Here is a 27,892-nt window from a genome sequence, read left to right on the forward strand (position 1 = left end):
GACAGTTGAATGAAGTATATTTATTAATTAAGACACGCATAAGGCGATGGACACGTTGAATTCAGGGGAAGACGAAATGAAAGGTGCTACTTTCCCAAAATGTGCAAAGGAAGCGCTGACGGTGCGATCGGTAAATCCGTTGAAGCTTATAGTTGTATAAGATTAGTAGTGCCACAGGATAGTGCGTACTATATGCTTGTACGCCATCTAACTCTTGAGTCTCAGCGACTACGATGCATAGTACAATCCAATATTTCAGAAAAGAATACAAACTTCAGAAAAAAGCTTGGGTAAAGTAATGGGATAAAGGAACAATGCATTTCCGAGTTCATTTTGACTTGTCGAAAATTTTAAAAATGGAAAATCAATGGCGTATTTCTATATCTCGGTATATAGGCATGAAATCTGAGACTAGGATATTTCGTGATGAATCTTTTGGTCAAAGGTTATTTGTTGATGCTATTCGTTGAACTCCGAAGTTGTTTTTTTTACACAGCTGATAAAACTTGATTACACGTAAAGCATTAACTATAACGAAAAGTAATATTCAAAGTTCATGGTTATTATAGAAAGTCAATCGTTTTCACGTTTAAATGGGAGGCTGTTGATAGACTTTTTTGATCGTGAACGTCTGCTCTCTAACTCGAGTGAGCAATCGGCTACTATGTAAGTGACCTAGGTGAAAAAATATACGACCAAAGGTGTGTAATATTTAATGGAGAGGACCTTATTGCTGTCCACGCTGAAAATAAATAAAAATGTCCATGAAAGGCAAAACACTTGCAAGTTTTATGTTCCAGCGTCATCAGTGCTGGATAATGGCAAATTATCTTTCTTAGTCTACATGGTTCGACAAGAGCGAAACAGACACAACCTGACTAAAAATTATGCAGATTTGTTGCATATCATGCAAAGTTACTGGGTAAGTACTTCATTTGTGATTGACTATGACTACAAATCTCGTTACGTCGTAACGTTGATAAGAGATTGCAGATACGCTGTAGTATTAATGTTCTTTTCAGGTTCCTTTTCGCTGTTTACTTTGTAAGTTAAACAGCGATTGCCATACACGCAGTGGTTTACTCTACCACAGTGAAGGACCCCATGCCAGTCAATCCTGTCAGTTGGGTGGAGTGGAAGGATGCATTGAGATGTCTCTTTCCAGGTCGCTTGGCAACGATCTTCACTCGAAGCAGCGTCTCCTCCTTTGGAGCAACATCCCTGCAAAGCGATGAAAATATTGTGTATAAAAAATGCTGGTTGCCAAAGTCTTTGCCATGTGAATGTGCATACGCTATTTTGAGTCTTGCTGTGTTGTTCTTTTTCATTCCGGTTGGTCTGTGTAAGTTTGAAACTGATGTCCTTTTAAATAGGAGACGCCGTGAATGAAGTCGTGTATTAAAAGTCAGATACGCCTCGAAAGTGAAATACTTTTACTCAAAATTTCCTAAATGAAACTTTCAACCATTCTCTCACCAAATCCAGGATAAAAATCAGGGGTCACCATGCAAAGTTTGGTTCTAGAGAAACAAAATGGCCGACATCCCTGTGTTAATTCTATTGGCAAAAATAAAATATTCGATATTCGGAAACTAAGGGGCAACATCAAAAGTTCAATATACTAAATCTAACTTAATTGCTTAAGTTTGGCCCCAGACCCCCCCCCCCCCACCCCCACACCCCTTCTAACTTAACTGACCTAAAATTGAAAAAACATTGCGGACTCATACTCTGTACTATTTCTTTCAAACGACATACCAATGTACCATTGAATTAAAGTGCACATCTCATATCTCGTATGCTGAACTTCGACCGGGTGGCTGGATCGATTTTAGTGTACAAAAAGCAGCCTTGAAATCGTAAAATTTGCCAAACAGACGTTAAATTGTTTTTGACGGCACAGAAATTAATTTGGTCAAAAACCCCCACCCCCAAAGTTAAGCAATTAAGTTTTTTTCAAACATCGATCTTTTGACGGCGTCCCTAAAACGGTGGAATTTCTCTTCGAGAATTTAGAATGAGCCCCCATAAGCGTAGATCAGAAAAAGTTTGAGACTCTAAATATCTGTCCCCGGGGGAATTCTACGTTACACCACCAAGAACAATAACGACAACTTGCCCTTTGGAAGAAAATACCCTATCTTAAATGGATACACCACCACAACCTATGATTATACCAGAGTGCATGGCGTAGGTTCCGCCCAATAATGTTTTTTTTTTTCACGATGCTCTGCAAGTTGTGAAACCAGATCTCAGTTAACAAGTTATTTTATAAATTAGCGTTAACATTTTTGCATAATTCATCTCGTAATTTTTAGAATTATACATTGAGAAACAACTGATGTGTGGCCATTGACTCAGCCAGTCCTGTTGGACTATTTTCATGATCCTCTAAAAGACTCTGATATCATATCTCACTATCTACATTAATCTGACTAATGTGTTTATATTTTGTCATCTTCGAAATGTAAATATCTGTGTTTACCTATATCTGGTGGAAATAACGTACACCGACTTATGTATACTTACTTATACTTGACCGCCATGTGACCTTCTATTCCAGGGGACTCAAGGCGGAATATGCATCGCTCCAGTTTCTCTGGGAGAGGATTGGTGAAGCTGAGGGCAACCTCAAAGCTGTCGCGATGCTTCACTTGCTCCGGTACCTATCAAGGTAAATGTATTTCTGAAGACAATTAATGCTACCTATCAAATAACTTTTTAGTTGTATGATCGTTGAAAATCTGTCATGTATTGAAGGCAAACTCAAATGATTGAAATTTCAGAGTATAAAGGTAATGAAAAGTCACATCACTTTTCACAATTTACGGCAACACCGTGATGAAGGGAGGTGGCAAGGTATTTGTAGAATAATAATCTTTCGGGAGAAATTAAGTGCCTTACCTCTACTTTGAGATCTGGTTTGTTGAATACAAAGTGTTTTCGTCCGGAGTATATTTGGGCAGTGTTCCTGACTCCAGCCATCACAAAAAAGACCAATGAGGCGGATTCCGTTAACTTTGTACGATAGTCATCGGCGCTGACTGTTATCTTGTGAACAGTTTCTGCAAGTATTACAAGGATTATATTAAAATTTCTACATAACTTCATAAAGTGATACTTGCATGATCTTTGTGTTGGATTAAATGTTACCTAATTTGCAACCATGCGCCACTACGATAGATCATGTTCCAATTTTATCTCTCATTAAGCCCAGAACTGTGCGAACTTTACCGAGATGATGTGTCTGCTAAGGAGTTAAGTTGATGTCAAAAGTAACGGCAATTTGTGATTACGACCAACCAAGACAGCCTCCATCTTGATAATTATTTTGGTTAATTTACTCTCAGGGAACGCGTAGAAATCTGAGTCTTGATCTTGATCGTATTTTCTAATAAATTGGAGAACTCTAATTTGTTGTTGTTGTCGTTTCCATCCTATTTATATCGTTGTCAATACCGGTAAAAGAACATCACCATAATCGGGCTTCTATGGCTATAAATACTGGGCAGGTACTGAGTATAGTTCAAATCTTGCAATTCTTCCCAATAAGGGAAATGATGTATACGGAGGAGATACTTACTGTCTCCAGCGGCAACGGTTAAATCTTCTTTCTTCTTGAGTATCTCCTGCACTTTGACCCCTGTGTAACGGACTGAATAGCAAGTGACGGTAACAAACATCTCACGAGATTCCTTGTCGTTCTCGTTGATAATTTTGAGACGGAAGGTTACATCGTTACCGACTTGAGTCTCCTCGATGGGTTTGATGACAAACTTGACGTCCTTCTCAGCTTCTTCGTAGATTTGTTTACCTTTCTTCACATGCTTGGTGGCTTCATACATAGCGGCTCGCTCTTCTCCAGTTCCTGAAATTCAGTGGCATACCCATACAGAAGATTTACTCTTACCTATAGAAATTTTGTTAAAACTTCCATAGTGTGACCTCCCCGACTCATCTATTCCTCCTCATCTTATGTTTAAAGTGGGACAAAATGATATAATTATGAAAAGTGTTAATCAGTATTGCTTAGGTGTGCATCTCAGAAGAAAATGACCTATTGTTGGGGGAGATTATTCAATGAAGTCCAAATAGTACACTAGATATAGTTGGTGAATACATTTCGATGCAATAATATTTTACAAATATATCATAACAAAAAAAAACCACAAATATTTGAAGTGGTTTTCTTTGAGATGAGACTGATCAAACCTATTCTGGGGTCTGTGGTTATTACTGTCATACATAGAACCAAACATTTTTTTCCAAACCAGTAGGGCCTAGCTTCCATAAGGAATCTTACAGCAAGACGAACATAAAGGTTCGGAAAAATTCTCTGAAAACTTGACAGTGTCGCATACCTTCTTTGAATTTGTAGACGTCAGTGATATCCTCTCGTCGAAAAGCACCCACTTCTTTCGTGCTGATGGCCTTGCCGATGCGTCTCTTGTCCACGTGAGCTGCATACATCTGAAAACAGATGTGAAATAAGGCAAACACACCTTCAGGGCATTTTTTTAAAAAATTAGAATGATATCAGTTGGTCGATGCTCCTGTCAGTTTTTGTGAAACATTATCGGGCCTCATGAAAGCCGTATTAAATATCTAAGGGAACAAGAATCCGATAAATGTAGCATTCTCGAAAATGTGTGTCCGGAGAGTTTTGTCAGAACTTGCGATGCGCCTGTCAGCTTCGCATGTGTATAGCAGGATGAGCTCTGGCCACATTAGTTAAGAAACTTATACAAGTAAAATACAAGTGGTGGTAACCTTTGCTTAGGATAGAATGCGCCATGGGGACAGATATTCGTACTCTAAAACTTTTACAATTCTTTTCTGATCTACACATGTAGGGGCTTATTTTTAAAACTCTTGGTGTAACAACATTTTTACCGCCTTGGTTTTTCGAAAATTGAAACTTTTATTTTTCTCCATACAGTTAACACAGGTACTAGGTATGGCAGCCATTTTGAATTTAAAATTTCTCACACCTATAGGCATCAATCAAGATCACATGGAACTGCTCGAGCCTCTTTCTTCTATGTTCATTCATATAGTTATTCATTCATTCATTTATTTATTGATTCATTCATTCATCATATTTCCTGCAAAGTTCCATTGTCTCTATTACATTGTTGTTAATGTAATTCTTTATCGAATGAATCAATTATACAATTCTTGATTTACATAAATACATCAGCTTACAACAAAAAAGGGATAGGAATTATAACCAAGTTTACATGCTCATAAGTCAGAGATGCAACGGGGCGAGAAATAGCTTATGTGAAGCTCATTTAAATCTGGCTCACGAAAGAACAATAACTTAGTTTAGAATACAAATGGAAAAAGTATAGAGGGCAAAACTAACACGATTAAGGAATCAAGATTTATTGATAATGAAAGATTTGAGGGCAGGCTTGAAAATGTAAAATGTTTCTAATGGAAAGTGGAAGCCTATTCCAGAATTTAGCACCGGGATAACTGAAAGAGAATTGACCAAGGCGAAGTTTGCATTTTGGTAATAGAAAGGACGAGTTAGAAACTGATCTAGTGTCAAAAGAAAGATTAATTCAAATTGAATACAAGTCTGGACTAAAATTCATTTGTCATCAATAACAGTGATGACGGCCTTTTTTCTCATAAACATGGTTTTATATCGGGTTAATTGTTAGATATCGAGGTAATGCACACCAGAGTATTTCGCCGAACATAATATTTGTTATTCTAGCATGCCGTGGTGAGTAGAACAAGAAACTGTTAGTTGATACCCAGGACAAAGCGTACTGAAAAGTTGACGAAAGGTACAGCTGATGCCCTTTTTACAAAATTATGTAGTTTTTTCTGACAGATGAGGGACGTCACCCTGTTTAAAAACATTTTTATGTGATCGCTGTTTTTCTGTTTTACAAGATGAAGTTTCCCTGTAAGAGAAAATATGTCAAAACAGCGCCCTCCTTCCCAGGATGCGAAACACAGAAACACACAAAGACACACACACAGACACGCACACCTAAACACACACAGAAAAAATCTGTCCATTTCAAAATCGAACCAGTTTTATTTTGAGGGGGTTTAAATCATAGCAAATCAGAAGGGGGCATTTGAACATGTTTTGAGTTTGTTAGGCATTTGAAAAAATCAGATAACTCTTTTGGATCCCCCTCCAGAGCTGTCTGTGAATGCAACCTTAGACACTTCGGTTGATGGGCAAACAAACTGAACACAAAGGAAATGGTTCATCCTTACGCAATGACAATTTACCATGTTAAGAAGTACAATCATGATGTACCCTCAAACGGTGCGGTGATGAGTTTATTGGAAAGAACTTACGTGAGCCAACGCTTTGCTCATAGTTTAATTTTTTCATACCTGTATTACAGTCATCCACTACGTTTGATGCGTTTAAGTGGTAAACGCGAGACACTAACCTTGCCAGACTCTCTTACTACCCAGTCCACCTCTTCCCCATTCACCTCGGCGAACATGAACAGAGTGTCGTAGTTGTAGTAGACATGGCCAAGTTTGACGGCTGTCAAGGACGCCGGACCACATCGGTGTAAACCTGAGGCAAGTAAAACAAATTAAAACTACAATTCCATTTAAGAAAAATGTGGGAAATCTTACGTCCTTCAAAGTTCGCGGTAGAAAGAGTCTGAATAATTCAAGTTGTAATGCAAAAATACACACTCTGAGAAATGCTACTCGGGATACAGAGAAGATTCTTCTTGCGACAAATCGTTTCAGTAGAATATGCGACCAGCTGAAAGTATTTAAAGTTTTGAGATACGGAATATTCCCGACAACAGTAAGACACGCCTCGATATTACATATTGGGTTGGTATTACATATGTACACTTGGTTTTATATCGGGTTAATTGTTAGATATCGAGGTAATGCACACCAGATTTATGTACTTGAAAACGTTTCTGCATATGAACAACAAGGTCATTCTTACCGCCACTGAGTTCCTGCGGGCAAGTGTCGAGTGCCTGCCACCCTCCATAGCCGTCGGGCATATCTGGTCTCGTCATCCATATGTCATTCCACACGTGGAAATTCCTGGAAGACGGATAAGTAACACAGTCTTTTGACATGGGTGTTTTCGATGAAAAATTACTGACATTGAAAACTACACAAGAACGTTTAAAACTGACAGAGGTTTAATCCTGAAGAGATTCGTCGCGGCCGGACCGCAAAATGTTATGACAGTTTTCTTATCTTTGACACTAACTGGTCTAACAAATGTCACATGTGGGAAAACTCCAGTGATATCATCTAGAATAGGATGTTTCCCAGTAAAACTGAGAATCGATATCATCATCATGGTACACGAAAGATAATAGTGGGCTCAAATGAGTTCAGCTCACCAGACAAAGTCCTTCTGCATATCACTGATCATGGAACCATGTTCATCGAAGTAGTTGTCTATTGTCAGACTCATGTCTCTATCTCGCCCAGCTTCAAACGTTGTCACAGTACGGGATGGGATGCCCAATGCTCGGAACACTAAATTGAGGAAAGAATAATAGATTTTATGCTGGACTGTAAAAGTACGCGCACTATTTCGTGATTATAAAGCCTGGTCGTCTTGCAACGAATAGGTGATGATCATGAAGGTAAGAGAGAAGATACAAACAAAAAGGGTAGATCATCGCACCTGAAGTGCCTAATCCTGCAAAGACCCAGCATTGCCCATACTTGACGGGTTTCTTGGTGGCCATGTACTGCTCGAAAATCGCTTCGCTGCCTGACCATTCTGTTGGTGAGGTTCCGTCTTCGTATTCGCCCGTCCAGTTACCAACCAACACACCATCATTATCCTTACTGTTCATCTGGATAAAGGATAAGATGAAAACCGTATGCAGTACAGTAAAGAGGGTGGTTGCACAGCACAGGGAGCGATTGCGATGTATTGAATAGCTTCATCTACTCATAAAAATCTTACTATTTTGACTTGGCTCTGCGTCTTCGAGTCTCGCAAAATTACACAATTTCTAGGGTTACATATGTAAACAGTTCTTCCGCCAGGTAGCCTTGGTGAGTTTGCCAAATGACTAAACTTAGGATTGCATTTTACAGAGGATTTTGAGGAATTTTAATTCGCTGTCGTGATAACATTTATATTTGTTTACGTTATTAGATTGCTTCGGGCTTCTTTGCCAAGTCATTGCTTCTAAAACATGACGGTAACACATACCATTGACGAGAGTGTCCGGGCAATCTGTACGGGGTTTCCGAGATGATAGCGGGACAATCCAGAGGCCTTCAGCAGGTAAAAGGCACATTCCAGGACAACTGGTTCGAACTTCAGGGCAAAATACAGAAAATAAGAAGTTAACTAGTAAGACTGCAGAGCAAACCTTGGGAAACAATCAAATTTGTGTCCATCTTTCTTTATTTAGAGACGGCAATTTTGTAAATTTCAAATGCTATTGTAGAGTGCCTTATCGAATTTTCATTATCACAAGTTTATGTCACAAATGTTTATGCAGTTACGATTGGAAAGAATTGAAAGGGAAGGTAGGTTGTGTCATTGTTACCTGGGCTTGGCTCCAGAAGCTTTTGCCAATGGAGTCGGAGTTTCCCCAGTAATACTGATTGAAATCTTGTAACACATACTCGTCACGTTTTTTGTCATCGGCCATATACACGGCGTCCGCTGAGAAGTGGAAAGGAACAGCGACAAGGAAAAAACATTACTTCAAATCCACAGATAAAAATTAGCGCACACAAAGCTGCAAGGCCGATATGATGAGGTTATAGAAGGCGTGTATATAACTCTTATTTAAAAATGTACAGAGTAGCACGCAAAACCTGCCAGAACCTAGCCTGCAGTGGTATATTCATGATATCATCAAGACGAACATCCAAACGACAAATACACATTCGGAAACATTGTGGCCTCGCTCAATATTCTTTGTGAGTGTTGTAGGGAATAGTGATCAAACCCGACCTGCCAAAGTCGAACTTTCAAATTAAAATGTATCGTAATGGTCTATATTCCAAATATCCTTCCCTATTAGTATAGACAGAGTAGCGATGTCAGCTGGTTAACATTCTGAGTAACATTTTCCAAAGGCAGAATGAATTGCTGAAAATACCTTCACACCATGGATTGAAGAGCACATATATCTCATCGGCAACTTCATATTCGTCGTATTTCATCTTCTCAGTGGTCGCTCTGACTACCATCTTGTACTTTCCGATCAGACAGTCGGCTGGCGTGTAGATGGTGACACGTACAGAGCTGCCATCGTGTCTTGTTATGTCAAAGCCCCAATCGTTCACGACTGGTGACGTCACCCTAGGTACCTCCACCAAGCTACCGTCCGAGATCACGGGCTTGTGACCTGCATATAAAACACGAGCTATCAATTCAAAATGAACTTCTACAAATGACGGTCTACAATAATCCGGCAGGGGACAAGTACACATGCTGTACTTTAATTTAATGTTCAGTATACTGCTGGGGCATAACACGTTTACATATCGTCATCTTGGCTTGCCAAGGTCTCTTGTCCGGGCAGCAGGATGCTCCCCGTTCGTAAGTGTGAAGTAACGGACCCGTGCGAGCGGACGATGACATATCATGAAATCGTAAAATGAAATGGCAGGGACAGTCACATACATGAAAGAGACAAATGTTAGATGCATCTGTAAGAGTAATTTATACGTTGGCACAATTTCGGCGCAATAAAATGTCCACGCCACTGACTGGACGCTGACTTGAAATTCTGAACCACAATCATTATTTCTGACAATACATTGTATAAAACAATACATACTACGGATTTGTTTCATTGAAAAACGAACGGATTTAATTACCGAGTCTTAGCTCAACAGAGATGTCGTGAAGGTCACTTTTAAAGTCTTTGTCAAAGACAATTTCGATTTCGAAATCTTGCCCGCGTCTGACAACCAGGTTCTTCACTTCATAATCGGCTGTATGATGTCTCCATCCATTTATTGACTTTAGTAAATGAACACGGTCCACTCGCAATTTGCCTGCAATACATAAAAAGATTGACATGAAAGCTATAGACTGCAATAAATACACTTTCCAGTGTATCGGTGTTCGCTATATTTTATTGGTTATGATAAAAGCGAGAGGGTTCCGTCATCATTGCGCAAGCGAACTTGAAATAAACTGCAAACAAGCTCTTTCCCGACATTCCAATTGGGGTATTTTAGTGTCCGTCAATTGAATAAAAGAATGAAATTAATATGTATTGTACAGAAATCAAGGATATTTCCAGACTTCACATACTATCTTCAGAGTCATAGTATATCAACTTGGGAGTTACGTTATCTGTGATTGGATTGCCCTGTGCTATAAATTGTAATGTATCTTCAGAAATAGAATCTCCAGAAAAAAGTCTTTCACTGCGAAAAATCGATTTCAAACCACGGAGCTCTATCTAGCTACATTTTCGGATCAAAAATAGAAGCTTTCATTGAAACAACAGGATTACTAGTACTTGTAAGTCGAGTCAGACTGAACTACATTTAGTTCTAACGAGGTCACGCCAAAGATCTCGCCTGCTGGCAGACTATCTCGTCGATATTATGCCTGCGTTTTCGGTTATTGACAAATGCAAAAGTGACGTGTATATGCGAATGGTATAATATATATATATATATATATATATATATATATATATATATATATATATATATATATATATATATATATATTGCGTGTGTGTGTGCGTGTGTGTGTTTATTTCTTGAATATGTATACCGTGGAACTAAATATTGAACAAGGGAAGGTTTCTATGAACAGAGAAAAAACGTTAGAGATAAACAGTTACTTTGATGATCACAGAGAAGGGACATGTTTGTCTTTTGGCTTTCGAGGGTGACTGATAAAAACATTAGAACTCCAAAAACTTTGCGTTGAATCATCTTTTTATCCTAATTGAAAAAGACAAAGCAGTGAAACCAACCTGGCAGTTATATTTTGCCTTTCATATTATTATTATTATCATTATTATTATTATTATTGTTGTAGTTGTTGTTGCTGTTGTTGTTGTAATTATTTTGTTGTTGTTGTGTTTTACTGTTGTTGTTGTGTTATCAGGTAATGTACTGTCAACAAAATGTATCGTCAAACTCCGGTATTCGTGTTCGTACTTTGACTTCGAGTATTATATATAAGACTATGTCTGGAATCCAGTGAGCGGCTGCCGTGCTGCAAGTGTACGTTTTCATGATCTCTGAACGATTGGCCTATCATTTACATAGCCTGTGTGTAACCTTATAAGGAATGTAATCAAATGCAGGATGCCAGATTTGGCGATGAGACGGAATTGAGACCCTATGGATATATTGTACAAATGTAATATTGCCTCATACATCACCGAAACTATTTCCGGTTGCATTAAAATTTGGATTGGAACTGCCAGGATGTACAATCACATCGCAGATATATTTTATACATCCAGAGGGACCCCCTCTTGGAAAAAATAAAAAAAACAGGCTGACCCCCTATTCCAACTTTCGAAAAAGGGTGACCCCCCTAGACAGAGGCAAAACATATATATATATATATATATATATATATATATATATTATAAAGTTATATTTTAAACATTCTGTCATTCTTTTTTTGTGAAATTGTTGACATGTCAATTGTAGTAAAGGAATTTCAATTTTTTAATTTAAAGTGTTGATACAGTAGTTTGAATGAGCTGTGAATGTAGTTTACCCTTCTTATGTATAAACAGATGTCCAGAAGTGTTGTACATAAATCATTAATATCAAATATATTTTATTTGAAAACCTGTGACAGGAAGAAAAATATTTGCGTCAATGAGAATGATAAATATCTTGTCATGTTTTTATTTCTAAAATATGTCACTTGATCAGTGTAATGTGAAATATTAGTGTGTGTTGCTTTATCATATTGACTTTCCCATAGAGAACACAGTAAAGGATCAGGTTTGTGTCATGATTTGTATATGAACTGCAGGTTTCATAATGATTGGTACGCTTTGCAAAACAGACTTTCAATTTGCAAACATCCAAGATATCTCTAATATATCTCTCTGATAATAAAGTTATGCGCCCGTGCTCCCGAAGGGCGCGCCGAAAACTGCAACTTGATGCATTCGTGGCTTGTAGGATGCATTTTATGCAAGTATGAGCCCGTGTCTTGATTAACAACACACTGACCCCTCCATTTAGCATTTCAAAAAATATGGTGACCCCCATCACCAAAATCAAAATATAGTGACCCCCATGGATCCACTGCCCCCTCCCCGGCTGAAGAAACTAACCAGTCCCTAAGTAAACGATATTTTTTTAGATTTTCAAAATTTATACTACGGTTATTTTTGTTCCGTCAGGCCTGTTTTATATTTTCAGTCATGCGAAAAGATGACAGCTTAAAAGCAGGTGAACAAAACAATACAGTGTTTTGCTGGATAGAGTTCGAAAGTCCTTGGCAAAAAAAGAATTTTTTCATCTCTATGGTAAGTCAGAGGTCAAAGATGGCTAAGCTGTCGTCTACCCAGTCTATATCCTGTTCAGGTTGAATGCACAGTTGTTCAGTTATTGCTGCAGTACAGTGGCTCGAGATTTGGCCTTGGGTTTTGGTTTTGTCGTACAATCCTTTTATAGAACCAAGGCAAAACTTCTAGCCACGTACTGTACAACAAGCACAGGTATGTAAAAAATTAAGTGGACGCTATCTTAGGCGCTTTTAAGCCTATGCATAGCTGCAGTACAGTAACTCGAGGTTTTGCCTGGATATTCGGCCGGCAAAACCTTGGCTAGCCTGTGCACAGACATTTAGAATAGCATAAGCTTATGTGCGCAGTTATTTACGGCATCGCGTCACTTCGACCATGCGACCATGGAGATATCTAATGCAGGCTTTATAGAATACATCGACCGTCTGGTCCACAGGGTCTGGTTTAATAGGTCGCTGTAGCACAGTCACGTCTCCGTTGTTTCGAGGGAGGGTCTCTGCCCGCGCCCGCGTGCAGACCCTTGGCAAGTAAAGATGCATGATGAATATTGTACACACGTATTACTCTGCGCGAAGAATTTATCATCTATCCTGCCATTAGAGACCGAGCCGAACATGTTTGGAGACATGAAATTCTTCACACTATACCGTATACGGCATCGTCACAGTATTGTTTGTTGAACTGGAATCTCAAATGACCTCATTCTACAATACGCAACATTTGTTTACGATATGTCTGCACGATTGAGGAAGCCATTGTCCATATCGGCACAGCTATTCGTTTGACAGATAGTATACCACTTAATTGTTTATGGGGCTGCTTCATCGGGTTCTGTGTAATGGAGCCCCAATATTCAAGTCTTCAACATACTGTACCAACGAGGCTGCCGAAGTTCAAGTTTGTATAGGAGCGAACGAAATGCGCAATGTGTTACAAAAGTTATTTCAAGCAAGCCATAGCCCCGACTCTGATTCTACAGGAAGCTAATTTACGCTTATACTAAAATGCTCCAACTAGGCCTGTATACAAATTTAAATGTCTCGTTTAGGCCTAATGCAGTCGCAACTGTAGTGGCCTTGAAATATGTAATAGTGTACATACCTTCTTCTGACATGTCTACCAGACAGATGTCATTCGCACGATGCCTGTACTATGCAAAGTTAGTTAGGGCCTAATGTAGAATTTAAAACTTGTGTGACACCAGTTGAACTTATATGGCTTCCTCCAAGGAAATACGCAACAGGCAACGAAAACACTGCATGCGCAGATCGGTTGACGCTGACTGATACGATGTCACAACAGCGCAAGGTTACTAGAGGATGCAGGGTGACCTCGGTATCTTTTGAGTGAATAAAATATGCACATGTCCTTTACATATTACGTCAGTTGCCGTTATGTGCATTGGACAGTCAAGGCAGACGGCGGAAGTAAAATCGATTTGTACGACAGGACTACGATAACCTTTGAAGCTGGTATTGTAAGGATCGCGACTAACATTAGTAACAGTCGATTTTGGTTCGATACACGGCGAAGGCCGCTGTATGCGTTACCATTATAATTTTGCAGTGACCTTCAACGTGTATCGAACCACAAGCGACTTGCTATAGCTGAGTTGATTTTGAAATTTACTGGTATGATGATCTTTGGTTTATTTTAGCAAACTGATCATTTTATGGATCACCAGTTGAACTAAAGTCTTTGTGCAATGACCTTCAGTCGAACTTTTAATAATACGGGGTTTGATTCCTGGCGACGTCACAGTTAGTTCTACATCAGAATGCAAAATGAAAATGTAGTACCCGCACGCCGCGCCGCAGATTTTTTGAAAGACCTTCCGGACCTTTGGAAATTAGGGGCACACCATTTGATATTCCGGAGGTGACTGCAGGATCTTTTGAACAAATGTTGCTGACTGCTGGCTAAATATGAAAAGAAAACCGTTCTAAAAATATAAGAGAGTATGAATTAAAAGGTTTTCGGGGTGAGAAACAATGCAGCGATCATCGGCTGGTCCGCTCGAATGGGTCCGTTACTTCCCGCTAAATCGGGGAGCATCCAGCTGCCCGGACAAGAGACCTTGACAAGCGAAGATGCGACTGGTCCGCACTACTTGGTTAGGTTGGCGTAGCATGACGTCACTAGGGTCTCACCCAGCACATTTGCTCGAAAAAACACTCTGCTTGCGAAGTTGTGCCGCGATGCACTAGATCTATCCCTGCTGTTTTTGGTAGAATGTGGGGATAGTAGTTTTGGCGGTGCCGTCCACATGGTTCATGGCGACATTTGTTAGCAGGTTTTATCCATCATGGCAAGACTTTCGGGAATCATTTCGGAACAGTATGTCCTAAAATCATTACAGTGAAAACGTCGTCCTTTTTCAACTTACTATATCTAGAAAACATGGAAAACTTGCACAAGGTCACTAAGTGACATAGAGACAAAATGGATTTTGCCTATTTCTGCTCACTTTCCAATGTCAAAGTAATATTGCCGCAATGTAAGGGAAAGCTGCTGATATGATTAATATGAAAGGTACGGTAATTAAGATTTTATCACAAAATCTTGCATGACGTCCAAACTTTTTGCACAGGCCAACTGGAAATGAATAGTCTAAAGTATGCCCCCAGTTCTTACGCCTATGACTCTCTCAAGTTTGAGTAAAACAATTCCTAAGCATTACGCATGTTGATAAGCAGTCTCAAAATTGCTCTTCTGTACATAATTGTCATACATTATTTACAGCCAATCTCTCTGTTGTCTTGTTAGTGTTTGTTTACTTGTTTGTTTATTTGCATTGTCTCTTCTATTTCATTTATTTTTTGCCTGTATGTATGTATGTTTGTTTGTTTATTTGTTTTCTTTGTTTATTTGTATGTCTTTGTGTTTACATTACTTGTTTGTTATTCAGTACTATATATATCAGGGATACCTCAGAAATAGTAGCTCAGATGTGAAAACTTTAATTTAATAAGCTGTGATGCCCTATGTCGTGTTCATTGCAAGTACATTCTTGTAATTACCATTTAATCGTTTTCGCAACTTAATATACTGAACTTTGTGGTGTAATAATCCTATAGGCCCTATAGGGATTAACTTTTATATACTTGACTGTGGAAAAAAATATGTTTGGGTGACACGCTAATTCAAGAACAGGTACACTTACATCAACCCCCCCCCCCCACAACATCTTGCTCGCTCACCTAATTTAATGGTCAACTTTTACACATTGCTAGCGATACGAATTTAGATACGCACGCACGGTGGCCGCTCAAAGGTATACAATCGGAGTAGGACCATTCTTTAGCACGGTGACCATCTAGGCTGATTTGAAGTCAACAGCTGTTTTGCTGTACGTTTTTGTCATGCATTCTTCCTAGGCAGTCATGTTTGCGTTTGTTTTTTCTGGTTTGTTAGTTGTCTTATTGTATATTTTATTTCGTTCTCTTTTCTTCTGTCCAGGGTCACAGCCTGACTACCGTCCGCTATCACATCACGGTCCCCCTGACCAAATTGCCGAGGGGGCAGAACTATAAGTTAGCTGGGATTACGGTAATTCACATAATTTTGCATATTGACAACGTGGAAAATTCCGGGGGGGAGCTCCCCGCAGCCTACAGCCCCCTGTTAGTTGTCTGTATGTTTATTTTTTGTCTTTGTTTACATGTTTGTCACGGAGACTGAGGCTCATGTGGATGCACGGTATTGTGTAGGCCTACATATCATGGTGCACGGGGCTTGTTTCTAGATGCAGAAGGGAATGAAGAACTGAAATTCTCTCAAATTTTGAATTTTGGTTTTTGTTGAGATCAAACTAATGTTAACCATGTAACAATAGTTATACAAAACACACTTTGGTATGGCAAAAATTAAAGTATGTTTTTTTTACTATGCCTCTCATAAAGTAAGTTAGGTAAAACTGATGAAACTTAATATTTTACCCCTATAGCTATCATCCAAGCAAACAGTTAAATTTGGTAAATTCAACTGTAGTTTCGGAATTGCAAGACAAATGCTGTGTGGACTATTCCTCTATTTTTGATAAATTAGGTCAGGTTACAGGAATTTTATTCATATGTTGTAATTGCTCAGATAGTTCACAGAACACATGTGAATGATTACGAGGTAATGCCTGAGTACATTTATATTGAACAGACAGCGTACGCGTCATGAGCACCTACTCTGCTACAGCCATTTGTTGCATGAACCTCTTAAACCGTGCGTTGTCCACACAGTGCCGTCAGACCAGTTACAAGACCCACAAGGGTAGCACTACCATGTCCATGTTCACAGTCTCCAAGCTGTGGGTAGTTGTTCTATACCATGTACAGGTAAGTGTGATGTCAAATGATCAGATTTGTTCAGAAAATGAAGTCATCAAGACATAGTACAGAAGAGATGACAACATTGAACATAACAGGAACTAATTTGGGACAATTGGATATGGCAGTAATGTTGGGTTAATCAGCAAATTTAAGCTCATTTACTTTTCTATTTTTTTTTTTTTTTTTTTGCAATTCACTTGTTTTATGGGTAATTTGTAATATTGTAACATTCAGCCATATGGAATCTAACACTTTTGATAAATTTGAACAATTATAAGATACTATTCTAAACAACTTTCTTTTTGCTTTAATTGTATTGCAAATACTTTCAGTAGCCAAATTTTAAATCAAGAAAATTATTAAAAGTATTGCGTAGACACAAATAAAACACCTTTGTGAGATATTATGGCAACATTTAAGAACGCTTGACCGACGTTGCACAATTTTACAAAATCTACATTCTTGAAGATCCACCCGCTTTATTTACAAAACAATGGGAGGGTACCCTAGAAACCAAACTCGAATGTCTTCATAACAAAGATTGGCCCATTGTTATTCATCATATGCCCAAACATGAGCTACATTTGACAATGCTGGTAAACACAGCAAAACAGATCATGCAGAGACCACTGTCTTTGTTGAAGTGTGATCATTTATTATACAATTATACATGTACATACATCACAATGATTACTCAATAAAAAACATTGCCGTTTTAAAAAATTCTGCCAAAGAAAGCAACAATGAGGCTTCATCATGCCATCATACATAATTCATAGTGTACCTCTTTATTATATACAAAATTCTTCCATATTATTAAATGGGACATGAGGTGTATAATACAGAGAATCCAAAAAATGACATGACTTATAATGTGTATCATGTTTTGAAAGATTCACATACATGTAAGAGTGACTTCAGGTCTGCAACAGCCATATTTACAGCAATCTTATTTCTTTCTGAAGGTCAAACACAAACAAATTTGGTCCACAGACAAATAGTCATATACAATATGTTGGAATCTCGCCATCTGTATAACTTTTAAGAGAAATGGAATAGTTCACAGACTATTTTTGTTTTTACCTATTAGGAGGAATTGGAGATGCAACATGACAAGAGTCAATTTCACTGTCAAAGTCATCAGTGATATGATGAGACAATAACCCTCTTACTCCCTGTTTTCCTCTTTGCCGGTCCAAATTTGTTACTAAAGCGATGAGATTAAACCTTGGTGTGCAGAGGGGAATGGTTAGGATCTTCAAAACTGGGGGTTTCCAAAGCCAACTGCTTCCTGTATTTCGTGGATCTCTCCCAGCAGACCTTCATCCTGCAGTCCAACTTTGAGGGCGTATTTGTAAGCTTGCTCCGCTTCAAGCTGACGGTTGGTCTTCAGACAGACCAGGGAGAGATATCCCCAGACTTCAGAATCTGTGTTGTTCAGGATGTTGGCTTCTGAGAGGGCATCTTCTGCCTCTCCAAGTTCTCCCAGCTGCAACAAGAAGTGGAGACAGTCAGTAGGGCGCCCTCACACGACCTTTCAGAAAAAACGTATTCACTCACATTGACTAATGAACCTTGACTGCAATGAGTGCACTTTGCATACTCTTTGTATTCATCAAAGTCTTACTTTACGTCAAGGTTTTGTTGTTACAGCCTTCAAGGAGTACAGTTGACCTTTTTATGGACATTGTCTTTCATGAACTACTATTGCAAATCTTTAAAGGCACAATCATCAGTGAAGGCTTGTTTGTTTTGTAAAAACCTTCCACGTAATCACCTTGAATAGAAAATAGTTTATGACCTGCATGTTGTGCATTGTGCTGATATTGGTGGTAATAAATCATTGATACCCAGCACTAGACTGACCATGGTTGTTTTGGGAGGTAGTGTAGCTTGTGTGCTGATGGCATGGTTTAATTCAGAACTCAAAATGTTATATATAGCTATAACTTTGAACAGCAGCTGTTGTAAATCAATGCGAGGGCAAATGCTGATGCAGGTGCATGCAGACATCACAAACATGCACGAGTGCTACAACCAGTGAAAAAGTCCTTGCAGTTGTCTGGGGTCATCAAGTTCTGACACACAGTTGATGGTGTCAATCAGCTGCAAGACAAATTTAAAATCCACGAATGCACAAGTGGTATTCCATTAAAATTCTAGAGCGCTAACTAATATTCCTTACCCTATAGCAAGCAATTCCTACTCCCAGCCAAGACACACAGGATGGAGATTTCTTGCAAGCCAACAGGAACGTATTCTTTGCATCTTCAAACTAGAAGAACAATATCATTGAAAAAATAAACATACAAAAGAAATCTTTGTGAGCAAACATTTCCAAAATTTCTCTTATATGTATACTGTACTTTAACAATAAAAAAATCAGCATCAGGCATTCACATTGTACAATTGAATTTGTTTTGTTTCAGATATCTGTCATCATACCAAACCATATGGAGTTTTCTGAAAATACAGCATTGGTCGTAGGGGGCCCACCTTATTTTCTTGGAGATAGATGGAAGCCAGCCTGAGGTAGATGGAGTGCATCTCTCTGGCATCAGCAACAAAGGACAGTGTTCTCTCGTAGCAGCTCTTGGCTTCACCAATATCACCTTCCAAGTAGCGTAGGTGACCAGTGATGGCCCAGGCATCAGGATCCTGGAGCAAAGATTACAGAGGAACAAAAGTTTAATGTTCATGTTCTGTGCTGCTTATCAACATGAGACTTCAGGCTTTCGACCCTTTTGTTAGTTTGATGGGTCCAACCACAGCACTTGAAACAAAGGGATTGCACCAACACTGTTGGGTAAATACGGTGATCATTGATGAATAGCTCAATATTCTGTTCATGGACAGACAAGCATGCTGGAGGAAAATTTAAAAATCTGAAACTCAAAAGTGGCCCATGAAAGTGATACATTTCTCCAGTATGTAAAGCCACATTGAAGCTACACTTTCATCACAACTGCATGATTGTGTATATTAAAGTCGTGTGACATCTTATGTCTCAGACTCTGCTTCGAAAACATGCACAGTGTGTGACAGTAAATAGTCTACCCACATACAGCTGTGATTCAATTGAATGTTTAGCACCTCTAACACACAATAGTATCTTAGAAAACACCTACATGACTGGTTTCTCTCAAAGTTATCCCTTGTTGCACGGAAGTCAAACGTAGGCTTTGTAGCCAAGCATCACATTGTCTTGCCAGGAAATTTACTCACTAGATTACAATTTCAATGGAAAACAAAAGGCTATGACACGTTTATAATCCACGTTTATAAGACTAGAATAAACTTGATCCCTAGGATCGATTCCCTACCTTTATAATTTATGTATATGACATGATGACTGTGAATCGATTATGTTAAGGTGTTATGCGCCTCGAAAGTGAAAGACTTAAACTCTTGCTCAAACTTTCCTTAATGAAACTTTCAACCATTTTTTCACCAAATCGAAATAGAAAATCAGGGGTCACCTTGCAAACTTTGGCATTAGAAGAATGAATTGCCTAACATTTACTGATTTTTGAAATTCAAAATGGCCGTCATGCCTATCTTAACTGTACGGGGAATATAAAATTAACTAAGACAATGAAAATCTTTCTCACTCCAAGGGCTTTAAGCCCCCACAAGTAGTAGATCAGAAAAGACTTTTAAAACCTTGAAAGTGCAACTATCTGTCCCCAAGACGCATACTACATGTACTGGTACCTTAAGTGTGAAATAATGACTGTAAGAGTACACAAACCCATGCATACATGTATTCTTACAAATATACATAAGTTACCTGGTGATTCAAGACCAGCGCTTCCTGCAAATTATCATTGGCTTCCTCCAGCTCTTTCTTCTGCAGTTTGAGTCTGGCCAGTGCGACATAGTAGGCAGCACTGGGACCTCCAGTTGGGGAGAGAAGTTCATGAGCTAGGGCCCTCTCACAGAACTGTCAAAACAAAATGAAGGGAACAGTTTACATACTCAGACTATGTAGAACCTATCAATGCCATTGTATTTCATTTCACACTTTATAGAGAATTTTGTCTCGTACTCTTGTCGGCCAACAATATTTTAGACTAACACAAATTGTTTTTTATTTTTTGCACCTGTGTCTCCTCTGGTCTGCATACAAATATAAGCACTGTATGGGCAGGAAAGTACTAGAAGAGTTTGACTCCAGTGAACTGATTGCTGTCTGAGATTCTACTTTTTACATTTAACTCAACTTCTGAAAATTGAGGTAATTTACTTCATTGGAAAGAGCACAGGCTATTTTTGCTGTTGATGAACACAGATAATCAACATGTTTATCACACAGTGTATAGCACAAAATCAAATTGAGGATTTTTACCGGTATGACAATTGTGAAGCTAAACTTACGTTCATGGCTTTGACCTCCAACAGGAAATCCACAGCAATCATGAATATGCTGGTCTCCGGAACTGGTGTGGGCTCCCTTGGTGGGATTTCCTCTTCAAAAGGTGTGCCTTGCTGGCTGCCTTCTGCAGGTTGGCTGGTGGGTCGGTTGCTCTGGGCGCTCTGTTTTCTGGTACCGCCATCTGGAGCTAGAGAAGATGCAGACAATCAGTACAGTAGAGGGTTACGAGACCTCTCCTCTGCAGAACAGCAATACACACATCAGAGACACCTACCAACCTTGATCAAAAATCAATATGATACCAGTTCTTTGCTTTGGGAAGAAATCTGAATAACTTGCAACACCGGACACAGTAGCCATCCTCATCTTCATTGTGGGCAACCATTCTTTTGCCTGATATATAAAGATTTTAGGATACAGTAGCTGCACCCCTAAACTACCAGGTTTTGGTTTGGCCCTATTCTTTCTGAGGCTAGGTTGGCCTATTCCTTGTACCACCAATTTTAATGACTGACAGTTATTTTTTAAACCAAAGAACAGATTTTGTCTCAACAAAATTTATCTCAACAAAATTTTTTTCACAAAAATGAACCATCTTGGATTCTCTCAGGTGCATATGTTTCACTCTTTTGCCCTTGTACTGTGCAGTAATTTTGAATCTCTTTATTTACAAATCTTTACAACAAACATTTTAAAGTTCATTTAATCTTAGAGAATGCATTGCAAGTACTGAAATTCTACAATCAAATCAACTAAGCCTTAACCATTACCAATCAACCTTTAATTTAGTAAAACTATCCCCAAAAATTTTTAGTAAAATGTTAAATACAGAGTCAATCGACCACTGTCCCCAGGGTGATGAAATAGTCATATTATATTTGCCACTCAGGGTTTGTTGAGTCTGCTAGGCAAAAGGAAGTTTGCAGAAATGGAGAGAGCATGGTACGGCCATGCAGTATGCTGCACACTTATATAGCCCTCATTGCTACCAAAATACTAACACACACAAACCAAAGTTACAGCAACATTGAGCACCCATGTCAATTTCACCAGCAATTTACAAGTACAGACACCAATTGCCACCGAACAACGAACATATATTTATCCACCACTTCACACTGCCACATTTACACAACCAACCAGAACTGCAAATGGCACAGAGATCATTTACATTTCTTGAATCTTTTCTTGTGATGCAGCCCTGTCCCCATGACAACACCTATGATTTGGTGAATGAGATGTTTTCACAGAAAAAAAGCAAATATGTAACAATGGTGAAATGCTACATTTGAATATGATCCCCATGAAGGCATACGCAGTGTTCACCAAGCAACATCTGCCAAACGCTATACAAAATCCCAATCTGACATTGCAAACAACTATGGGCTGGAATGTTAGTGAAGTGGAATCTCTGATCTGGACACAAATATTTTACTGTACGTTGATGTCTTCACCACATCAACAATCATTAAATACAAAATATTCCTAACGGGAATACAGCACACAAGTATCTTTTCCAATTTGCAAAATCTAAACTGGAATATCTCACAAGAGTAAGTTGGTAAACAAGAATGTTTAACAACACATCCTGTTTGTCCTTGATTTAAAGAAAAAAAGTGAATGCCATGTTTGGGTTAATATTCTGCATAAAGTATTTTTTTTCCCTCATATGTGAGGAGTCTGGTCTTCTGAATTAGACCTTATGACCTAGGAATAAGCCGATGACATGTGACTTGATCATGTGGATGTGAATCGGGTCTGTGAAAAAGAAGGAAGAATTTGAATGACTGCTTTCATTTTCTTCTCTTACTGCAAACATGTATAAGGTTTTAACTTGATTTTCAGAAATTGCAAATTACTTATTAATCAGGAATGATAAATAAGTTGAAATTTGAATTGGCTTTGGTATTTGAAAGTCAGATATTTGATATCAAACTTTCATGAATTATGTACCATAGATGCTTACATAATATTAACATAACTGCAATTTTCTTTTTGCTGATAATCTGCATTGTATATTTTCTTAACATGTAGAGGGATCCTCATTTTGTAAAGAATCATGATCTAACATTGGGTATTTATTTTGAAATCATTTTGAGCAAGAAGTATGACACAGCAACCAAGATGCTGCAAGATGCCTTTGCAACCCACGCAAGAAGAACTCACTTTTGTTTGCTGATCACAACATATTAATTCACAAAAAGAAAACACCTTCAGATTATGTTTTCCCGCAACACAGCTGTTCAATGTGTCTTGTTTCAAAAATCACAGAGTTATCTTACGAAGAGTTAATTACCAAAACATGAACATCCGGATAGAGAAACACACACTACATATTTGACTGTACAAAGGATATCAAGAATTCAAAGGTAAAGTGGAGCCAAATTTGAGAAGCTGATGTCTGCAGACATGCAGATATTTTATTGATGTCATGACTTTCAAAGTAAACAATCTTTAACCTTGAACAGTTGGATGAATTTGTCATTGTTCTTATGTATTAAATCAAGCAGTGCTTGCATAATATGTAGTTGTCAAATCTAGGCCTTTTTAATTTTATTGCTTTGTCTCCACATTTCCACATGTACAATACAAAGTAAATTGTAAATGGAATCAAGATGGAGCTAGTGGGTGCAAAGAATGAAAAAATATGAAATGATAATGTGCAGGGTGAAATGCAAGCAAATATCATGATAAAGGAAAAAATGGAATATTATTTTGTTAGAACGTAATGTTAACACACTACAGCCATGCAGCACTCATTTTGAGAGAGATTTTTTTCCTCTGTGATGGTTACCTTTGTCCATTTGAAGAAGAGAATGCAAAGAATCTGAAGAGAAAGGCATCAAGTTATTCAAGTAGACTCAAAAACATTGCAGAGTGTTAAAATGAATACAATACAAACATTTGCAATTGCAAAAGTGCTGAAAAGAAAATAAAAAAAAAACAAAAGAAATTTCATTGTGTATGATGGGTGGCAGTGTGTGCTGTTTTGGCAGTGTGGGAAGAAAAACTGAGAGCATTTTTCATTCTGTTCACTGAGCCTGGCTGAACTAGGAATGGCAAAGTTTGCATTCAAACGTTTCAGTTTACTTAGAACATTTCTGTTTTCAGTGAAGGAGAGTGCATTCTCTTGGTAGCCATGCAAGTGGAACAAGTAGCCTTGGAGGCTGCCTTCATGCCGACTGAACACCGAGTACCAAATGACTGATCTACTTTCTATGAATCCTTTGATCTGAGGTGTTTCATCGTACCTGATTTTGATGACACTGACAGCTTCTTCTTATGTGCTGATGCCACACTGCCGGGTTTATCCTTGCCAGATCTGTGAGACTTGCCGCTTTCTGACGGCGTGGCTGGAGTCTTCACCACTGAACAGGGGTGACAATATGTGAAAACAATACAGGAATGTGCACAAAAACTCTGGAAAGTTCTCTATTTTGAAAATTTTAAACATTGTATGTACTGGTATAGAGTTGACATTAAAAAATTCAATAAATTCCTGAATTGACAAAAGATCTATATGCAGTTGTACAATCATAAATATTGTTGTACCACTCACTTCAGTGTCTATGGTATCGCCAACCCATTTTAAATGAAATATTTTCTGAAATCATTCTTAAATTATAAAGTGCTTGGATCTGCATACTTTGAAATACAATATAAGACCTCAAAGGAGCTTGCAATTTGCTTTCATACTCTTATTTGATGCCTCTGTGAGTAAAAAACTTTTATGGGCAATACAGTGTATGCAGCATAATGCAACACAAGATATAAATTTGTCCACAAGTGCTTCAATATTGCCTTCCCAGAACAAAAAAATTAAGACTGTAAATTCCATGACTTTATCATTTCAAGCCTTTAGTGAAAGTATTATTTCATTTTAATTTCTTTTTTATTTGATGCAGTGTACAAAGTGCCATTCTCATTCCACTAATAATGTCAACATAGTTGCTAAAAAATTTCCTCAGATTATGCAGACATACCTTTTTCTCTTTCTGGCTCAGCATCGCCGCCTTCAACGACATTCTCCTTCTCAGTTTCTTCAGGCATAGCTGACTTGACCTTGGCCGCGGCATTGGCAACGTTTCTCTTGTTGGCCTCCAGGAAGGCAAACTCCGCCTGGATGTCGTTCTCGATGCCATCATAGAACAGGCCTTTGTGAGGGTAAAAAAATGAAACCAAATGAACAAAACTAATGAGAAGCAATCAAAGCTTCAAAGCAGAAATGCCACCTGCAAGAAATGCAACACACAAAAAAAGCAGAATATCTTGGTTCATTGCACAATACACCAATGCAGTACTCCTGTGATAGTAGTCATGGAGTGTTTACTTACCTAGCAGTGTCCATGCCAAAGTGCAGTTGGGTTCAACATTTGTTGCCATCTCAAAGAACGTTTCAGCAACAGAGTTCCTCTCTTCCATGGCACAGACAATACCATAGAGGAGCAGGCCATTGACATGACTCTGGTTGATAGAAACGGTTTCTTTGAAGCACTCTTCAGCCTGGGCAGCGGAGATTGAAAAATCAAGAATTAAGAATAAGACAGCTCATTCATTGGACTGTGATTTTCACATGCACTGCTTTTATTTAAGTCTAAACAATTTGCATTATGTAAGCACACACTAAGGTGATGACGCTTCTCAACATATATCAATTATCACAGACCAGTTATCTTACAAAAGCTGAAATCACTAATCATCACATGTTATGGTACAGCAAATATATTTGTGCATACATGTACTCAGGGGTAAAAATTTAGACAACTGAGATTCTGAAGTATTGATTACACGACAACACTCTGACCTAAACTGATTTTTTCAAATAGCACTTTGCTTGGGATTTGAAACAACAATATTCATGAGTATTTGAACATTTATAAGTTACTGAAATTCACGTTTGTTTCTGAGACAAACTTTTTTCCTAATCACATTGAAGTAGAAACACAACAAACTAACTCCAGAGGGTGAGCTCTGACTGAAAGCTGCTGTACACACACATACACACACACACAGCATACATGAAAAGAGAGAACAGAAAGATCTGAATAATGTATACCAGAAAAACTTCTTGATTTTCTGCAACCAAATATACATCAGACGAACAATAAAACTTACTTTAGATATGTCATTGATCAGCATACAGAATGTACCATAGTCAAACCAATGGTCACCATCATTCCTGTTACGAGCTATTCTCTGTTGAAGTGTGAATTGAAGGAAAAATTATGTTATTTTGGGAGATATTTCCTCTCTTTCAAAGATGTTTTCTTGTGTCAAGTTGTCACATTATAAGTAAGAATTTTCCTCCAAACATAGAGTATGACAGAGACATAATTGGTCCTTTGAGCGTTGAATGTTATTCTTAAGGAACATATGACCTTATTTCTGTATTGGTGCCACTGTGTCAATATATATTGATGTTGTATGAGTTCAATCCTGCTGGACAAAGTCACTAGAATATAATGGCAAGAATGTGTTCTGTTCAACAATGCAAAGACAATTTATACTGAAACATTGCTTATTCCTTTCCATTTCCCTGTTGGCCCAACTGTGCCATTTGAAATGCATTTGGAATGAATCAAATGGGATGGTGAAGAGGGTTATTGGACACAGCACAAACCTCTTGGTAATATTTGGAAGCCACTTCAAAGTTTTCATTGACCTCCGCCTCTCTGGCAAAATGTTTGAGCTGTGCGCTATCTGTCAGTGGTGGTGGCACTGGAGTCTCGTCTTCCAGTGACAACACTTTGCCCAGTCCAACGTGCATCTGATCAATCAGGAACACATTGAGCTCACTCAGGAACGTGTGCAGCTCTTCCTTGTCTGTGAACGTCGTCGTCTTCAGGTACTTCTCCCGGACAATTTTCACCACAGAGTGCTTTCAAAGAGATCAGTAAAAGTGCTGTAAAAATCTGACTTGACACACAAGCAGTATTTTGTTGTTCTTGTCATACCCACCATGTGAGAAAAATCATCATGCTCATTTCAAGGAGACCTGGTATCAGAGACAGGGCTGTCAGTTTACAAACTGAAGCCGTTCTTTGAAAATGCATCACAGCCTAAAACACTGCGTCACTCACACAGCCATCTTTCAGAGACAGGGCTGTTAGTATTCAAATTGAAGCTGTTCTTTGAAAAGCATCACAGCACCGAACACTGTGTCAGACAGCCGTCTTGCATGTGACATGCATCAAGGAAACACTCACAGAATGGCCAGAAATGAACAAAATTCAAGTACCGTTTATGTCGAGATATTAATAAATCCACACTAAGCTTTGTAAATTTCAGAAAAGCAAATAACAAAACAGGTGGCTCATATCAACGAGCTCTTATAGCAGTTCTGTAACTGTGAGAAAAGTAGAATCTACGTCCTATATGCACTAGTAAAACAACTCCTCCCTGTTGTATAGTACATGTATGTTTCTTGAAATATATGCTGCCATAAAGTATTCTGGTGTAATATACCATTTCACAGTACTATCAGAACAATGCAAGGTTAATTTTTTGACTTTCTGTTCTGTTGGAGTTTGTAATTCTTTGTCAGAAACTCCTGCACAGTTAGAGAGTCATGACCTCCAGATTAAAAAGCAGCAAAACAAGACATGCAAAAACATGCAGCAATCAAAACAAAAAAACAAGACTTGTTGACAATCACAGCAGCAGTGGCAGTTAAATACATGTAAGCATATGGAGATCACATCAAAATCTGGTTCATCAACCAA

General features: G+C 38.4%; 3 protein-coding genes across 20 annotated transcripts in view; 1 reads left to right on the top strand and 2 right to left on the bottom strand.

Annotated features, from left to right (window-relative positions):
• On the bottom strand, positions 1-13,745 carry LOC139149415 (hemocyte protein-glutamine gamma-glutamyltransferase-like). Its single transcript, XM_070721178.1, has 14 exons — positions 13,575-13,745; positions 9,826-10,005; positions 9,102-9,350; positions 8,541-8,659; positions 8,198-8,305; positions 7,658-7,832; positions 7,368-7,506; positions 6,956-7,059; positions 6,429-6,562; positions 4,362-4,470; positions 3,584-3,868; positions 2,905-3,065; positions 2,530-2,666; positions 1-1,221 (listed from the first exon to the last, which is right to left on the bottom strand). The coding sequence occupies exons 1-14, from the start codon at positions 13,585-13,587 to the stop codon at positions 1,080-1,082; spliced, it is 2,055 nt and encodes a 684-aa protein (XP_070577279.1). The 5' UTR covers positions 13,588-13,745; the 3' UTR covers positions 1-1,079.
• Positions 12,521-19,351, top strand: LOC139149419 (uncharacterized). 3 transcript variants are annotated; one of them, XR_011556111.1, is made up of 4 exons: positions 12,521-12,665; positions 15,933-16,022; positions 16,626-16,801; positions 19,225-19,351. XR_011556111.1 is itself a non-coding variant. In XM_070721183.1 (4 exons), exons 1-4 carry the CDS (start codon positions 13,831-13,833, stop codon positions 19,324-19,326), a joined length of 408 nt encoding a protein of 135 aa, XP_070577284.1. In that variant the 3' UTR covers positions 19,327-19,351. The 3 variants fall into 3 exon arrangements, 1 of the variants encoding a protein (XP_070577284.1); XM_070721183.1 differs by lacking the exon at positions 12,521-12,665 and adding an exon at positions 13,831-13,950 and having other exon boundaries at positions 16,706-16,801; XR_011556110.1 differs by lacking the exon at positions 12,521-12,665 and adding an exon at positions 13,864-13,950.
• The window catches only part of LOC139149414 (cilia- and flagella-associated protein 70-like), a 25,807-nt gene continuing 15,344 nt past the window's right edge, over positions 17,430-27,892 (bottom strand). For 10 of the 16 annotated variants that reach the window (XM_070721164.1, XM_070721163.1, XM_070721162.1 and 7 more), the window contains 11 exons: positions 26,791-27,048; positions 26,286-26,366; positions 25,505-25,673; positions 25,154-25,324; positions 24,422-24,538; positions 23,965-23,997; positions 21,173-21,357; positions 20,586-20,738; positions 19,292-19,453; positions 18,981-19,070; positions 17,430-18,284 (listed from right to left, as the gene is read on the bottom strand). In XM_070721164.1, the coding sequence (XP_070577265.1) occupies positions 18,054-18,284; positions 18,981-19,070; positions 19,292-19,453; positions 20,586-20,738; positions 21,173-21,357; positions 23,965-23,997; positions 24,422-24,538; positions 25,154-25,324; positions 25,505-25,673; positions 26,286-26,366; positions 26,791-27,048 (1,650 nt within the window). In that variant the 3' untranslated portion in view covers positions 17,430-18,053. The remainder of the gene's footprint in view (positions 18,285-18,980; positions 19,071-19,291; positions 19,454-20,585; positions 20,739-21,172; positions 21,358-23,964; positions 23,998-24,421; positions 24,539-25,153; positions 25,325-25,504; positions 25,674-26,285; positions 26,367-26,790; positions 27,049-27,892) is intronic. The other 6 variants (XM_070721175.1, XM_070721174.1, XM_070721168.1 and 3 more) reach the window with 1 other exon arrangement.

Source organism: Ptychodera flava, chromosome 14 (assembly GCF_041260155.1).
Source record: "Ptychodera flava strain L36383 chromosome 14, AS_Pfla_20210202, whole genome shotgun sequence".
NCBI classification, from domain to species: domain Eukaryota; kingdom Metazoa; phylum Hemichordata; class Enteropneusta; family Ptychoderidae; genus Ptychodera; species Ptychodera flava.

Bases quoted from the DNA above. Each gene is read 5' to 3' on its own strand.
- LOC139149415 (XM_070721178.1), bottom strand. The intron at 7,833-8,197 runs GTATGTGTTACC...TCCTTTATCCAG, and splicing joins CCCGGACACTCTCGTCAATG to ATGAACAGTAAGGATAATGA. The intron at 3,869-4,361 runs GTATGCGACACT...ACTGAATTTCAG, and splicing joins CGTCTACAAATTCAAAGAAG to GAACTGGAGAAGAGCGAGCC.
- LOC139149419 (XM_070721183.1), top strand. From the start codon at position 13,831: ATGCACATGTCCTTTACATATTACGTCAGTTGCCGTTATGTGCATTGG. The intron at 16,023-16,705 runs GTAATTCACATA...TTGTCCACACAG, and splicing joins ATAAGTTAGCTGGGATTACG to TGCCGTCAGACCAGTTACAA. The intron at 16,802-19,224 runs GTAAGTGTGATG...GTTTTGTTTCAG, and splicing joins TTGTTCTATACCATGTACAG to ATATCTGTCATCATACCAAA.